General features: G+C 43.9%; 1 protein-coding gene across 4 annotated transcripts in view; it reads left to right on the forward strand.

Moving 5' to 3' along the window:
- The window catches only part of PHLDB2 (pleckstrin homology like domain family B member 2), a 282,937-nt gene that overhangs the window by 219,405 nt on the left and 45,992 nt on the right, over positions 1 to 17,540 (forward strand). For 3 of the 4 annotated variants that reach the window (XM_045286216.1, XM_004706392.2, XM_045286217.1), the window contains exons 7-8: positions 6,932 to 7,060; positions 11,812 to 11,967. In XM_045286216.1, the coding sequence (XP_045142151.1) occupies positions 6,932 to 7,060; positions 11,812 to 11,967 (285 nt within the window). The remainder of the gene's footprint in view (positions 1 to 6,931; positions 7,061 to 11,811; positions 11,968 to 17,540) is intronic. The other variant, XM_004706393.4, reaches the window with a different exon arrangement.

Consider the following 17,540-nt stretch of genomic DNA (forward strand, 5'->3'; position numbering starts at 1 on the left):
CTCGTTCACGTCTTGTGCAATTCCCAAATGCAAACATTTGATGCGCGGGGTGTTTTCTCTGCAGCACCAGAACCCCAAATGTTCCCGATTTAGAAAAGAAAGAACAAGCCTTTCTCAGGTTGTCAAAACCTGACCTGAATGCATTTTACACTCCTGATCATGTAGATGATTTGAAAGAGGGTCATCTTCAGTGACAGGGAGGGGATGAGTCACCAGGGTGCAGTAAATCATTGATGAAACATGCTGTATTCCTCTGGTTCCTTGAGGCTCCCTGACCCCCCACTACCATGACCCCAGTGCTGCTTCTCAATTCAGACTAGACCGGAACATGTGCACAGGTATAGATAAGAGATGGGTGCTCACGACACACAGAATCCAGGAACAGGAGTGGGAATAGCAATACCAGAGGGTAGGGGGAAGAAGGGGAGAGGGAGGGAGAAAGGGGGACCCGATTGCAATGAGTCGACACATAACCATACACCCCTCTACAGGGGGAAGAACAACAGAAAACCTGAGGGAAGGGAGACAGCGGTTGGTGTGAGAGATGAAGATAATAACAATGTACAATCTACTGGGGTTATGAGGCGGGGGTGGGGGTTGGAGGGTGGCAAAGAGCTGAGACCAAGGGCTCAATAGAAAGTAAATGTCCATCTTACCATAGTGAATGATGGGGGAGTGCGGAGTGGAGACCCAAAGCCCATTAGTAGGCCACTGGCGATCCCCTTGCAGAGGGGTCTTGGGAAGGAGACGAGCCAGTCAGGGGGTGATGTAGCAACGATGAAAAATACAACTTTCCTCTAGTTCCTAAATGTTTCCTCCCCACCCCCACTACCATGACTCCAACTGCGAGCCATGTCTAGCCAAGTCTGGCTAGACCAGAGGATTTACACTGGTACAGATAGGAACTGAAAATACAGGGAATCCAGGGCAGATGACCCCTACAGTGGTGTGAGTGGTGATAGTGGGAGGGTAGAGGGAGAATGGGTTGGAAAGAGAGAACTGATTACAAGGAAGTATATGTGACCTCCTCCCTGGGGGACGGACAATAGCAAAGTGGGTGAAGGGAGACGTCGGACAGGGCAAGATATGACAAAATAATAATTTATAAATTATCAATGGCTCATGAGGGAGGGGGGAGCAGGAAGAGAGGGGAAAAATGAGGACCTAATGCCGGGGGCTTAAGTGGAGAGGAAATGTTTTGAGGATGATGAGGGCAATGAATGTACAAATGTGCTTTACACAATTGATGTATATATGGAATGTGATAAGAGTTGTATGAGCCCCTAATAAAATGATTTTTAAAAAAAGAAAGTAAATATCTAGAAAAGAATGAAAGCATGTCTGATTCAATTGACGTGTGGATTGTGATAAGAGTTGTATGAGCTCCCAATAAAATGATTTCTTTAAAAAGAAAGAAAGAGGGTCATTTTGCCTTGGAAATGAAAATGCATCATCTCGGTCTCTCTCTACGTGCATCCTGGATATTGGGTCTTTCAGTTCGTCTTTTACTTGCTTTCTCTAGGCCTTTAATTTGACAGTTAACTTGTCACAGTTGAGATGCATGAAAGAGAGGCCTTCTTGATTCTGAAGTAAAGGTGTGAAGAACAATTTTTGGTGGCTTCTCTCAGGATGCTGTGCCTGCGTTAGAAACATCAAGTGGTGCGCAGTTGCCTGTGCTTTTGTCTAATGCTGGCTGACTCAAAGCAGCAGCTCTCCACTCTGGCTGCATAGTAGAGTCACCTAGAGAGATTTGCTGTTACATTTGGATTTCTTTTTAAATGTTACTGTATCTTGACGTATTGGACGGTTTGACTGCTGGTCGGCCTTAAGAGCAAGACATGAAGTGTCCATGAAGCCACTTCTGTGCAGGATGTGCCGTGGCATTGGTTGCGTTGTTCACAACACTCCCATTATTTCCATCCTCGTTGTGCCATCCCCGTGAACTTACTCTCCTCTGGACGATCGACGGTTGTCCATTTGCTCTCCTGTGGACAACTGGGTTTGGTTCGGTTTTTAAAGAATGCAGTACTCCAAGGTGACACTCTCTACGTTTTGAGCTACCCCCCATCTTGTGAGAAGGGGGCGTCAGCATTTACCCCACTCAAGGTTTGGAGTGTTTCAGTGCCGGAGGCTTCTTCCGGTTTCCTGGGTTCAATAAGTCTGGATTCTTTGAGAATTTGAAATTCTATATCACGTTTACCTGCCTTGTTTTATGAGGCTTCCTCATTAGGACCCTGATCAGAATACCTGGTAGCAGTCGATTCAAGGGAGGGGGTGGCTCTTGGAGTCTGCTGGTCCTGCACTTCCGTTCCATCTCTGACTCAGCCTTCATTCTCTGCTTTGAGTTGCAGACAAATACCTAGAGAGATTTTATAAAGCTATACATCTCTAGGCTATACCCTCTCTCCTGTCCATGTGTCTGATTGAATTGGGAAATGGTATATTTTAAAGCTCCCTTAGATTACGGTATTCTGATGTGCCCTCAAGGGTTAGGGCCGCAGGGCTAAGAGAACTGTATCAGGAAGCTGCAATCAAGTCCTGTCTCTTCTGGACCTCGCTTGCTTTGCGTACTTTTGATCGACAATGATGTCCATCACCGTAGAATAAGTGCTCTCCAGTCCTGCACCCCCATCTCAAGGATCTTTCTGGATTGGACCATTGTAATCCATAGAGATTTTGTTGACTAATGTTTGGAAGTAAGTTGCCAGGAATTTCTTGCTAGTCTGGAAACCCCATTGTGACCTGTTCCGTATGATGTCAGTACTCGGTCCTGACAGATGGAATAGTGGCTGCCTGTGGAGCATGGACTGGGAGTTGAACCTGGTCTCCCACCTGGAAGACTTGAATGATCCCACTGAACCACGTGCCACCGTCTCTTCTCTTAGGGCCTTTAGAAATAGGTATTGAGTTGGTGAGTGCACCATTCACTTTGATGCAAACAGAGACCCAATTTCCTACCCTGGTTTCCTTTTTAATGTAATGGTGAATAATTGATCTTTGACCATAGCCAAACAGGAAATACGGTTGGCAATGACTTTTAAGGTTGGCAATGAACCCAGCTGGTACATGAAGAGAAGCCAAGGTAATGTGAGAACAGTGCTCCGGGAAGTTATTGGATCCTAGGGTAATCATGGTCGTTTCTTACTTATCAAAAGGCTTCTTTATACATGAAGCATTCCAGGTTCTTATAATCATGTTTCCCAAACAGTGTGAGAATTTTAAAATTGATTAAAAGTGAATTTTAATTCATTTACTGAAAGTAACTCTTAACACTATCAACAACAGCCCTACCAGCAGCACCACCACCCAGAAAAAGAAATAAAAGTTGTGATCTGTCTATTGTGAATTTTGGAAGATGGTCATTGTGCTTGGTGTAATTACACTAGGGGAGCCTAGCTATTTCACTCTAGAGTAGAGGGAATCACACTCAGTTTTAATATTTTACATGAAGAAGGCCTTAAATACTGTGAATTGTGTGCGCCTGTTCATCCTCCCTTCATGGTGGAAGGTGGTGTTCAGAGCTCACATTAACTACCTGTCTAGTGTTCGTTTTCCTTTGAAAATTTCCTGGGCAGTAAAGAGAAGGGAGGAATATCATTTCTTTCTGGCACGGGGTTGGTGTCCTGCTGGCTTCTTGCAGGGGTGATGTCACCACTGTGGCCCTGGTTGATCTTTGCCCCAACCCACCTGCCACTCGCCCTTCCTTTCACCCTGCTACTTCCTTTGCTCGAGCTCTGACCTCCCTGAGCTTCTGCTCTGAGACCCCGGTCGTGGTCGCAGCGGTCCTGGTAAACTACAGAGAAGCCACCAACAACGCGCTGATGGTGCCAGCTTGCGTAATTCTCCTAACCGGGCCCCCTGTGTGGAATTGTGAAACGTTTTGAGCACTTCAGAAGGAAGGCACTATGTAAACACGAGGTATTTTTTTTAAACTTGTTGTCTTCCGTGCTTGTTATATCTGTGCTTGTTATTCACAAGAGAGTTTTGAGAGCCCCTGAGGAATGGTTTGGTGATGGTTTCAGATTTGAAACCTATGTTTCCAATGAGTTCTTTTCCACCTATCAAACGCGGCATCGATGTTGCTTAGCAAATATAAATTTAAATTCTAGGGCTTTGCACATAGGGCATTGAACTCATGAAACGTTTTGTGGTGTTTGATTTTTTTTTTTTCCTTTTTGAACTAGGCTTGCTGCAGAGGTTAGCAATAGAAATAGAACTGTTTTTAGACAGAATTCTCTTGCTCGATAAGGCCACCTTCAATCTACAGACAGAGGAAATGACACATTTTCTGAGCCAGATGAGATCGGTGTGTATTGTTGATATTATTAAGAGCAAAAAATAGTGATCATTTAGACTATGCATAGGTTAACATTTGGGGTTTCCATTTTCTGTGAAGGATGCTGCTGCCTTTGCCAGCCCGTGAGCAGTGTGTGTGCCCAGGGAGCAGCCATGCCAGTCACGGTGGAGGGCAGTCCTGATCATCTACTGCGGTTCACGTTGTTGCAGACTCCATTTTAATTGAAACATGGAGCATTTTTCATTTTCTCAACCAGAATTATCAAAATATCTGATGATTAAAACATGCTCTTTATGAAAGATCTCACCCTCTGCTTGCTTAAGAAATGGCTGCGGTCTTTTAGTTCTGACCTGAAGTAATTACGATGGGACGTCTGTGTGTGAGAGACCAGCAGGGTCTCCTGTTGTTCAAATGGATATGGGAAGAGCATAGGTTTTAATGCTAGAACTGCGATCTCTTCAGCCTTCAGCAGGGCTTGAGGATTTTGAGTAGATGTAACCATCTTAACAGCTGTGTTTGAAAAGGCAACTCTTCCCTTAAAATGTTCAGATGGTTTGGGATCGCCCAAATGTAGAATTTGTAGATGAAAACTTGCTCTGGAGCCAGAAGAGAGAAATTGTCAAGTTTCTGTTTCTGCAAACAATTCAGTTCTTTTCTCAGTGTTATGGCTTCTGGGTCTAAATGTTTTGAGAAAGAAAACATATATAAGTTTCTACATTTTCTGTGAAATGTAAGCCAGAAATAGAGATGGAAGCAAAACTGGCACAGATATTCCTATCTTATAGGATTGAATTTAAACCATAATAACTTTTCATTTATTTTTTGGTTTATTTCTTTTTAAAAAATCATTTTATTAGGGACTCATCCAACTCATCACAATCCATACATACATCAATTGTGTAAAGCGCATTTGTGCATTCATTGCCCTCATCATTCTCAAAACATTTGCTCTCCACTTAAGCCCCTGGCATCAGCTCCTCATTTTTTCCCTTCCCTCCCCGCTCTCCCCCTCTCATGAACCCTTGCTAATTTATAAATGTTTGTCATATCTTTCCCTGTCTGACGTCTCCCTTCACCCACTTTACTGTTGTCCATCCCCCAGGGGGGAGGTTATAGGTCGATCCTTCATGTGATATGCTTCTGGGTGATTTTCTTTCTACTGGTTCATGTAGAGTGAGCTTTAGGAAAACGGGGCGTTGGTTACCTTGCTTCCAGAGGGTCACCTCATGGTAGTGGTTCGGACAGTGTCTCTGTTTAGGTTGAGGGCCTACCCAAGGGGCAGGTGTGACCTAACTTCTGCATTGAGGGCTCCACGCCTCACAACGTGGACACAAGGTGGGGAGAGTGGCCTTAAACAGATGGTGTTTTGTTTCTCTATTGAAGAGGTGGCATTGGTGAGGCCACAGTGCAGTTTGTGAGGGTCACTCGGGCATGTGTGACACGGGAGGGGTTCAGCGTGAGCTTCTCCTTTCTCTTCCATTCATTGTCTGGCTCCTGAATGTTCTCTCCGTCTTTCTGCCCCACCATCGATGCTTTAATGTCTTGTAGTCATTCATTAATTAAAGGATCATTTGTATTTCCTCAGTAAATTTCCTAATCATTGCTTATCTAAGCTATAGTGAAATAACTTCTCCCTGTTTCTCTGCCGGTCTTGTAGAACTCTTTCCAACCACAACCAGTGTTCTCACATTTGTATTAGCCCTCATAACCTCTGAATTAGATGCTCTCCTCGCTGGAACCTCACTCTCTTATTGCTGCGGTTCTGAAATTTGCCAAATCACTACTAGAACAATTATTTATTATTATTATTAGTTTGAATCTCATACATATACCATATCAATCCATATTTCAGTCACGTCAAGTAGAATTACACAACTGCTACCACAATCAGTTTCCAAACAGTCTTTTGCTACATGGACTCCTTGACATCGTCTCCCACCACCACTGTACCCCGCTCCCTCTGAGCCCCTTTTTCTCCTTGCTGCCCCTCTAGGTTCACTGAGCCTGGGCTTCACATAGCGAAGAACAGAAAGCGCATCACACAGCTTCAAGAGGGTGGTCTCCATTGACATAACACCTTATGTACCTGGGATATCCATGAGTGCACCTAGAACTCCTTAGACCCGAGAAGAAATTTTGATAATTTCCAAAGCTTACTTAATAAATGCCTTGACCGAAGTGGATGTTTGACAGTGCTTAGACGAGAAATCCCAGCTCTATGCCTTTCTCTTCGGCTCTCTGACAAGTGGCCCTTTGCAAGGCTATCTTATGGATTTCACTGACATTTATTTTGCTTGTGTGTGTGTGTGTGTGTGTCTTGTTGACCACAGATGAACATTATCATGCTCCACCTGTTTCTCAACACAGTGACAGGAGGGCAGGAAGAGGGAAGTCACTGTCAACGCCCAACAAAGTGGACCGTGCCTTAGGGAAGTACGGAGGGGCCACCTGTCTTTCCTTTCATCCACACCTCCTCTCGCTAGTCCCTAGCATGACATATTGCTATGTGTTTCATAGAATATCTAGAGTTTTTGTATGTTTGTGTTTGTATTACCATTGGGAAATGTTCACCAGCGCCGGCGTGAGGTATGAAGATAATGTCTATTCTTCTATTTTCTGATTTTTGACCTTCAGGAGAAGGTCAAGCTTGATGCTGAAAGGGAAAAACTAGAGAGGCTTCAGGAGCTTTTCTCCGAGCAGAAGACCCAGCTGGACAATTGTCCTGAGTCCATGAGGGAGCAGTTACAGCAGCAACTGCAGAGGGTCAGTAGCAAACAGGAATGCACCCGGTTTGGGGCCTTTGTTTCTATTTTCCCCTTGAATTAACTTCCACCTGCCTGTGATTTATACTTCATGTAGCATATGTTTGCATAAATTCTAGTCGCTAGATAATTTTTAAATGGAAATTTGCATGCTGCCCGTATATATAATTGTGCCAATCCATTGAAAAATTCCTTGTGAAAGACCTACACCTACTTTATAATGCCAAGTTATTCTTTGTGACAAAAGGACTCCTCTGGATTTGTCCTCTCTACCCAAATTGTAACATTTGACTCAAGTGGCATTTCCGTCTTTATGCTCTGCTGTCTCAGGAGGATGATTTACCTTGGAATGCTTCATCCCCACCCCACCCACCCCACCCTTCCTTCTTTTCCTAGCTTGGTTTTGTACTCTTGTCCTCAAATGATGCCCTTCTCTCATTAGCTCCTTTCTATCCAGCCCGACTGTTTTGTCTTTGTGCTTCTTAGTGGCAGTGAGGCTCAGGAACGTGACCACCACAATCAAATACTGAGACCAGAGATGTAGGGTTTTGCACACACTTTCAAAGCATTCTCATCCGAGAGCTTCACAACCTTTATGCAGCTCCAGCAGTCGCATAACCTGTCCATGCCGGTTATGTTCTGAAAGCCGGAAGTCCTCCTGAAGTGTTAGGCACGCACCATATGGTCACTTCCTATGTCTGAGCTTCTCGACAGCTTGGCTGTTTCCTCTCAACTGTGATCCTGAGGAAGTATCGTTAACAGGCTGGGACTTTTAAAGGAGTGACACAACCCTAATCCGTTCTCGGTATGTAACCGTGTATGAATCCAGAGACTAGGCAAGTTGCAACCTTAATCCAGATGACTCACATTTGAAAATGCTTTAAACGACTTAGATACAAAACTAGTTCAGACCTCTGAGAACATCCGCGGGCAATAAAACATTAGAACTGCACCGTTCAGTATATTACAGAGATGGAAAGCTATGGAATAAGAAGTGCCCTTTATAAATAGGCTAAACTGCAAAGCGGTGCTTGTTATTGCTTACAAGGTTGACAAGGTTGGCTACCACCTTCAAAAAGGTTTCTTCCCCTCTGCTCGCTTTATTGTACAAAGATGAATTTCTTTACCCAGGGTCGGTAGTACAGTTATCTATTTTGTTTTTCCCTTCCTTTATGGAGTTACTGTGTGTGTTCCTCATAAACATTACTTTAAATAGACTTACTGAGTCATTTAATCATGGGAATGCACACTGATATAAATACTTGCTATTTCTTTCATGTAGATTCTGTAGGATAACCCATATTTTTTCTAATAAATTCTCAGGGGCTTGACCACAAACAGGGAAAGGGACATGATGCACAGAGGGTGCCCCTCCCCCTGCCTCTGGAAGGAGAGTATACAATTCTGGTCATAAAGCCCTTATTTTAGGAGAGATTCTGGCGGATAGCAGCCTCTGTTCCTCTGATCATAAGAGATCTGTTCACTTTATTCTCCTGGAATAAGATCCCAAGTAACTTGTCAGCAACCCCCTTGGTTTCATCCACATAAACAAACAGACAATAGGAACAAACTTACTGCCTTGAGTCTATTCCAACTCATAGGGCCTGGCAGTGTCGAACTGCTGCTTCTAAGTCTGTCAGTTGTTAGCAAGGCAGACTGCCCCGAGCGGCTGGTAGGTTGGATCTGCTGATGGTTCAGTTGGCAGCCCAGTGCTTAACTGCTGTGCCACCAGGGCTCCCAGTTGACACAGACCGGCCAGTAGAAGTGTTCCCTGGGATGGTGAGTAATGTCCCAAAGAAAGTCGGAGTTAGATGAACGGTTGATTTCCATCTTTAAATTAAAAAAAAAATCTCTCTAAAGTGATCATTATAATCAGGAGACTTTTCCCCCTCTCAGTGGGTCTACCATTTTGCCAGTTTGACCTTTCCTATTGGATAAGTCATTCAGCCTTTTGGTCCTCCATGTTTTTATTATTCCAAGTGAGGAGGTGTGGGACTCCGTGACTTCCATCATCTTTCTCCAGTGAACAGTGTCCACTGAGATTGTTTGATTGTGCAGCGTACCGAGTCCTGGTGCAGCGGTTCTTAAGTGTTCTGTTGCTGAGCTCAAGCTTGGCTCCTGGAACCCATCAGCTTCCCACAGGAGGAAGTTGGCCAGTCTGCTCCCATGAAGCTCGCCGTTTCAGATGCAGTCCTCTCTGAGCCCCAGGGTCGCTCTGAGTTGTAACATTCAACAGCACATAGGGTTAGTATAGGACAGGAGCGATCTGACTTGGTTTTCAGAGTCGGCATTGAGTTGCCATGGGCTGTGACTGCAGTCTCTCTTGGCCATATCAAGTCTATTCTTCACCTCTGTGCATGTATAGTCCTAAATAGATCAGTTCTTTTGTTTTGATATGCAAGAGCAAAATTACAGATATTTTGTCTCAAGATCAATTTGAGTTGTGCTTTCATTCCTTCTATAGCAACTAGACTTTGTCCAAATTCGTGAATTCCTTTAGAAATTGCTGTCGAACTCACAGATAAATGTTACGTGTAATAAATAACACTGAACCAAGACTGTATTCCTGTGGCCAAATGAAATGGAAGGAAGTGTTAAGAAATGCTGCCTACGTTTTTAACGTAAGCTTTCCCTGTGTTTAAGCTTTGTGACCCCACAGTCTTTGTTGACATAATCACCTCGTTGCTATAGTGTTGGTGGTAATTGCATGGTAGCTAATCATTCTATGAATCATCCCCAGACTGCAATTCATTACAAAAGAGAGAAATGTTTTCCATTTGATTAAAATGCTAAATTTATTATTCACATAAAAACTGAGTGGGGAGGTGGTAGAGAGTTAAAAAGTATTTTAAACTGTTTACCCCATTTATTTTTGAAGTCTAATTGACCAAGGAGTATGTAGAGTCCAGGCTAAGTAACTTCTATAGATCCTTGGCTGACACAATCCAGCTGACTTTCCTTCAGATCGTAGATTACTTATAAATGACAAATAATTTATCATTTTTAAGTTATAAATAATTTATATTTTTAAGAAGCTTCTATTTATAGTTCTGTGAAAGTTTTCCAAAAGCCAGAGATGTTTAGAGTTGGAGATTGGAGCATTGTTTTACAACATGCACCCATCTGCACATATAGAGATATATGAATGCAATGGTTTCTACACTAAATCATCTCACATTGCAGAAAACCTCTTCTACAACCACTTAATTACTGTGATCGCAGGTTTTCCTTAAATGGGTAGTGACAATCCACACTTGTGACTGGTCAACACTGTGGAACAGTTTTCCCAGGAAAATGCAGGTAGACAAAGGTTTGTGAGCAATTTTCAGGGATTCAAGAAGCCTACAGCCCTGGTGGTATAGTGGATTGTGCAGTACGCCGCTAATCATGAGGTCAGTAATTCAATATCCCCAGCCACTCCGAGGATGACTTTCTACTTCCAGAAACAGTTAGTTTTAGAAACCCACAGGGGCATTTCTATTTTGCCCTCTTGGGTCACGATGAGTTGGAATAAACTCGCTGGCATCAAATGGGTATTAGCATCACAATCTCCAAATGTTCTGAATTCCCTTCAATAAAACTCTCTGGGCATACATGATATATATATATACATACGTGTGTGTGTGTACATGTATGTGTATATACATGTATATACATAATTAAGTAACTATACTCTTCTGCCTACATGTACATTAGGAAATATCTACTAAGTAGTTGAAAAAGAAAACACTTTAATAAATTAATAACTTTTAAGTATGATAAATGGATGCTATCTTTTCCTCACATCTCAGTTGTGTTAGTCTGAGTGGACTAGAGAAACAAATTCATAGACACATATGTAGGTATATAAGAAAAAGCTTTATATACAAGAGGTATTGAAGATTGATAAAACATCCCAGCTCAGTCCAGATCAAGTCCCTAAGTCCAATATTAGTCCATATGTCTGATACCAATCTATAAAGTCCTCTTCAGATTCATGAAATACATACTAGGAAGATCACAGGCCCGTGGGTGGAAAGTCTTGTGGATCCAGTGGCACTGAAAACATCTCAACGCTGGCAGGGGGTTCCATGTGGCTCCTTCAAACACCCCCACCCTCACCCCCGGCTCTAGTGTAGCTCCATGTGTCTTGACCACAGGAATGTCTCACAGGTAGTGAGCTTGTGTCCCGCCTCCAGTGAGCTATTTATCTCCGAATGAGGTCATCAAGCTGCGACCTGATTGACAGGCTAAACTCCACCCCTTCACTCTTAAATCTCAAATTGACAACAAATGATGTAACTACCACACCATTTGGGGTAGTTACCAACATGTTGTACCACTGAGGGTGCATGCATTCCTCTTAGAGATTTCTGTTTGGCATGAATCTTGAATCTATCTCTTTATTAAAGTCTTAGTTTACTTAAAAATTCAAGCAACATAGTTGGCCCAGGAGACTGTCATAGTTCTGGTCTACAGACAAAAAATATTTCACCATTCGTTCTCAAGCCTCGTAGTGGATTTAAAGCAGGAATGCCGATGTTCACTGAGTTGTGGGCAAGCGATGGCTAGGTAACAATCCCTCTCACTTCAGCTCCCCTGTAGCATGCCCTGCTTTGGGGCTTACCTCTAAAGAGAGCGTTACCTTCTTCTGAGTCCGTTCACTGTCATAACTTGAAAAATATTTGAACCGTCTGCATTTAATAATCGCTTCTTCATGGGACGGAGGCTGTAGTCATTCTGCTGTTTCTTCTTTCCTCCTTTTCCTCCAAGGACGCCGACCTGCTGGACGTGGAAAGCAAACACTTTGAAGACCTGGAATTCCAGCAGCTGGAGAATGAGAGTCGCCTGGATGAGGAAAAGGAGACCCTGACCCAGCAGCTCCTGCGGGAAGTGGCCGACTACCAGCGGAGCATCGCTACCAGGAAGGTAACTGTGCCTGGTGTGGCAAATGCCAAAGAAAAAGGCAGCAGACATACGAGGGCAAGTCAACAAGTGTTGCTAAAAAAGTCCTAACACCATTGTTAAACAAAACTATCCAGAAGAAGGCAACGTTGCTCAACATCACCTCCATCTAGATCCGTACTCTTCCGAAGGCAGTATTTCCCTCTCCCTGTAAGAGCCCTGCTGCACAGAGTGGGTGCAAGTTAGGCCCAATCTGTCTACTCCCGTGACGAGGAAGAGTCTTGAAAACCCACAGGGGCAGGATAGACTCCTTAGGTCTTGGGGGTTTTTTGGAACCTTTCTGAAAAATGATGGGCTCTTTGATCTGCACTCATCAAAATGTGGTCTTGGTGTCTTGTTTCTTTTAAATATTCGTGGAGTTTGAGGAACAAAGTGAAGTCAAGCGGGGCAAGATCAAGGCTATAGGTTGGATGGGATGAACTTCCCAATGAAAGTGGCATAGAGCAGCCCCTGGTACCGTCCATGAATCAGCAGGCGCCTCATTATGGGGGAGGGGGGTTCTAGGGGCACCTTTTCTGTCCTTGTTCTCACTGTTGCAGATTTTCATCTTCCTGAAACTTCATACTAAGCCCTCCTCCCATTCCTGATTCTCCTGTGTGATTCAAGAAAACCTCCCAGTCACCCTCTCAGAGTCCCCAGACAGTTCCCACAGCCTTCGGAGTTGATCGCTCTGCCTTGAACTTAACCGGGCCAAGAGATCATCTTGGAAGCCACTCTTCGATGGGGCCTTGCTCTCTGGATGGTTTTGGTAAACCCGTGACGTGTCCCTGATTATCATTTGTTTCGTAAAATAGCCTTCCTTAACTTTCACTGGCAAACGCGTCGATCGGCTCTTGGAGCTAGCTTCTGTCGCACAGCGCCTTCCGCGCCCATCAAGTTGAGCACTGGCTGAGGCCGGCATGTTCACTTAACGTCGGAAATGTCAAACCGCAGGGGATCGACGCCTCATCGATGGTAATTCTGTACTTTTTTAAAACCTGTGTCTGGACTCGGGCCATAGTTTCTTCATTCATCAAGGTTGTTGGTTCTCCCCGTCTTGACTCTTCTTTAAGGTCCTCCTGATCTTCCTTAAAATACTTTTAATCCACCCCAAAACCTACTGTTTTCTTTAGGGAAGCATTCCCTTAAACCGTTTGCAACGTTTCAGCAGTTTGGGATGTTGTCCACGTAAGTTGGTTAAAATTTGAGACTAGCCTCAACCTCAAAATTAATTTTTCCTATAGTGTCCAAAGTACCTTCTTTTAATAGCACCCTACTGAGACAAGTGTTCTACTGGCATCCATGGATTGTAGCCACGTGTTTGACCATATTTTGTTTGAAATAAACCTGGCCATATAGGAATTGGAACCCTAGTAGCAATCCTTTTTGACCCACCCCACGTATTGGCAATAAGTAATGGTTGTTGCTGTTGTCAGGAGCCTTGGAGTTTGCTACTTCAGAGCACTCCTGTGTACAACAGAATGAAACCCTGCCCGGTCCTGAGCCATCCTCACAACTGTTCCTATGTTGGAGCCCATCGTAGTAGCCACTGTGTCCGTCCGTCTCACTGAAGGCCTTCCTCTTTGTCACTGCCCCACTCCCTCGCCAAGTCCTCCTCCAGCGACTGCTCTGACAACATGTCCAAATTACACGGATGAAGTCTCACCATCCTTGCCTTCAAGGAGCTTTCCAGCTGGACTTCGTCGAAGACAGATTTGTCTTGCCTCAAGTTTTCTTTGGTCTTCCATATTCAATACACAGTGTGCATACGAGGCAATTGAAAATGCAACGGCTTGGGTCAGGCACTTAGTCCTCAAAGTAACATCCTTGCTTTTCAGCACTTTCAAGAGGTTTTGTGCAGCAGATTTTCCCAATGCAGTGAATGCATTGATCTCTTCACTGCTGCTTCCATGTGGACCAAGCAACGTCAAATCCTTGACAACTTCAAATGTTTCTCCCTTTATCATGATGCTACCTTTTGTGCCCATTGGGAGGAGTGTGGTGGTCTTTTCATTGAGATGTGAGCTATACTGCAGACTGCAGTGCCTGAGCTTCAGCAACAAATAGTTCAAGGAAGCAAGGTGGTCTCATCTGCATATCGCAGGTGGTTAATAAGCCTTCCTCTCATCCTGATGCCACATTCTTCTCCTTATAAGACAACTTCTCTGATTATTTGCTCACCATACAGATCGAGTGTTATATCCTGTCGAATACCTTTCCAGATTTTAGACCATGCAATGTTCCCTTGTTGTGCTCGCACACTTGCCTCTTGATTCGTGTATTATAAGTTTCACAGGGGCACAATGACGTATGATGAGTTCTCATTCTTCTTAAGGTTATCCATAGTGTATTACTATCCACACGGTTGAGTACCTTCACATAGTCAATAAAACACAAGTAAATATCTTTCCGGTGTTTTAGGCTTTCAGCCAAGATCCATCTGACATCAGCAACGATAAACCTTTTCCATGCCTTCTTCTGAATCCAACCTGAATTTCTGACAGCTCCCTGTCAATGTATTGCTGCAACCATTGTTGGATTATTGTCGGCAAAATACTATCTGCATATGATATTAATGATATTGTTCTATCATTTAAACATTCTGCTGGGTCACTTAACTTTGGAATGGGTACAAATAAGGATCTCTTCCAGTGAGTTGGCCAAGTAGCTATGTTCCAAATTGCCTGGCCTAGAGGAGTGAGTGCTTCCAGTACTGTGTCTGCTTGCTGAAACATTTCAGTTGCTATTTGATTAGCTAATTGTGCCAACCTGGCCGATAATCACATGTGGGCCTAATTGAAAGGCAGAGGGATAAATGGGTGGTGAGCCTTGCCTTTCTAGTTCTCCGGTCTCTTGCTTTGTGATGGTCGCACCAGGGTGCAGCTGCCTTAGCAGTTCCCTGCTCCAGTTTGCAAGATTGACTTCCTACAAGACATCCCCAAGGAGAAGCCGCATGGATCTATCCCGATGCAGCCCTGGGTGCTGGAGCAGCCCTGTGGAGACCCCTGCTAGTGCTGAGATGCTTACACGCTCACTGACTCAGCTTTCCTCCTGCAGTCAGCATCATTGCCTCTGTTTTGTGAGGTGAAGGACTTTGTAGACTGGTGTTGGGTTAATGGGTTAATGTTGGACTTGTGGGCTTGGGCAGCATTGGGTTGGGATGTTTTCGTGATGCACACTTTCTTTACATAAAACTCTTATACATGAGTTGCTGTGGATTTGTTTCTCTGAAGTACCTAGACTAATACATTATGGTACCTTGGGAGTTGGGTACTGGAGAAACAAGTCATAAGATAGAGAGTAGATGTTTGTTTGACCTCTCCCTCCTGGAAGTTTTCCATCTTTGTCTAGCCAGAGGTCAGATAAAGCCACACTATTTACTTGGTTGCTTTTCTGGGGAAAATATGGGAAGTAGGAAAATTAGGAAGTTTGTAAGTCCACTTGCTTCAGTCATTAAAATTTGATCTTTAAATGGGTTTAGGCCATATCTGTAAAAAAGCTTTGAAAATATATGTCCCACCCAGTGCTTTGGAATACTAAGGAACCAGCAGTCCTTGTCAGTAGCTAGAAAAATTCTGGAACCATGAAGAAAACTCCTCTCTGGGACTGAATGTTAAAGGGAGCCTGTGAGCAGGCTGAAATGCTTGCTAGGTGACCACCTGGATCTACTTGTTGAGTAGCAGTCGGAGAAATGCAGCAATAAAGAGACAGGTTGAGTTTGGCCACTGACACCTGTGGACTTTGTTTACAGGGGCAAAAGGAGAAGACGAGAGCGGGTTGACTGGTCTAAGGTTCATGACCTAGCCTGAGGGGCCTAGGCTTGTTGAGTTGGTGAGAGTCCATGGTCTAAGGCAGGGCGACCAATGGGCACCCTGTGGAGGCTGAGTGAGGCAGCCCACATTGAGTTGACCAGAACCCGACCAAATAAAGATTTTTGAGCCTGTGAACTGGTGCATATTGTTGCTGACTTTATGGATGGCCTGTCTGGATTTGACTTTGCTTATGGATGCAGACTTCACAAGGTTCCAACTGGAATGAAGACTCTTCATGTTGAAAAATGATTTTCTTCTCTGAGAACTGGGTTGATGTAAGTGGACAGTATATAAATTGGATACCCAAAATTGGGGGAGATAAAGGCATGAAGTGGTTGGCTTACAAACTTTCATAGGTAGGGGAAAAAATTCACAGGATTATAGGGTTAAGGTATAGGTGTTACTTAATTGCAATTGTGAAGCTAAGAATTATATACAGGTGCAAGGTTGGCAAGGGGTGGATTGAGTTAGTTAATTGTGCCAAGCTGGCTGATAATCACGTGGGGCTAATTGAAAGGCGGAGGGATAAATGGGTGGTGAGCCTTGCCTTTCTAGTTCTCCGGTCTCTTGCTTTGTGATGGTCGCACCAGGGTGCAGTTGCCTTAGCAGTTCCCGCTTCAGCTTGCAAGATTGACTTCCTACAAGACATCCCCAAGGAAAAGCTACATGGACCTATCCCAATGCAGCCCTGGGTGCTGGAGCAGCCGTGTGGAGACCCCTGCTAGTGCTGAGATGCTTATTCATTTACTGACTCAGCTTTCCTCCTGCAGTCGGCATCATTGCCTCTGTTTTGTGGACTGGTGTCAGGTTAATGGGTTAATGTTGGACTTGTGGGCTTGGGCAGCATTGGGTTGGGATGTTTTCGTGATGCACACTTTCTTTACATAAAACTCTTATACATGAGTTGCTGTGGATTTGTTTCTCTAAAGTACCTAGACAAATACACTATTCCATCAACGCACGGAGCCTTGGCTAATGCTTTCAGTGTAGCTTGAACTTCCACCTTTAGTACCATTGGTTCTTGCTCATATGCTACTTCCTGAAGTGGTGGAATGTTGACTGGTTCTTTTTGGTACAGTGACTGTGTGTTTTTTCCATCTTCTTTTAATGTTTTCTATGTCAGTCCGTATTTTGCCAGTGGAATCTTTCAATATTGCAGCTCTGGGCTTGAATTTTTCTTGAGTTCTCTGTTTCAGACAAGCTGAGCATGTTCTTCCTTTTGGTTTTCTAACTCGAGGTCTTTGCGTATTACGTGATACCTGGCTTTGCCTTCTCTAGCGGCCCTTTACAATTTCTGTTCAGTTCTTTAACTTGAGTATTTCTTCCATTTGCCTGTGATTAAGAGTGTTTGAGTCTCTTCTGACATCCACTTTGATTTTTTCTTTCTTCTGTCTTTTTAACGACATTTTGCTTTCTTCGTGAATGATGCTCTTGTTCATCTGCAGCTCACAAGTCTTCTGCCCTTAGTGCTGAATGCAGCAATATTTTTTTTTCTACCGGTGTTCTCGAAATTCAGGAGGGATAGACTCAAGGGCATGTTTTACCTCTCATGGACTTGTTTTATCTTTCTTCAGCTTCAACCTCAACGTACTTAGGAGCAGTTGGTGGTCTGCTTCACAGTCAGCCCCAGCCGAGGTTTAGCTGCTGATATCGAGCTTCCCCATTGGTTTCTTCTCAAGATGTAGTCAGTTATAGTTATCTGTATTCCATCTAGAGAAGTCCACATGTATGTCATTGTTTTGTGGA

This window comes from Echinops telfairi, unplaced genomic scaffold (assembly GCF_000313985.2).
Source record: "Echinops telfairi isolate 266 unplaced genomic scaffold, ASM31398v2 ScPeMD7_6;HRSCAF=24_0, whole genome shotgun sequence".
Lineage (NCBI taxonomy): Eukaryota > Metazoa > Chordata > Mammalia > Afrosoricida > Tenrecidae > Echinops > Echinops telfairi.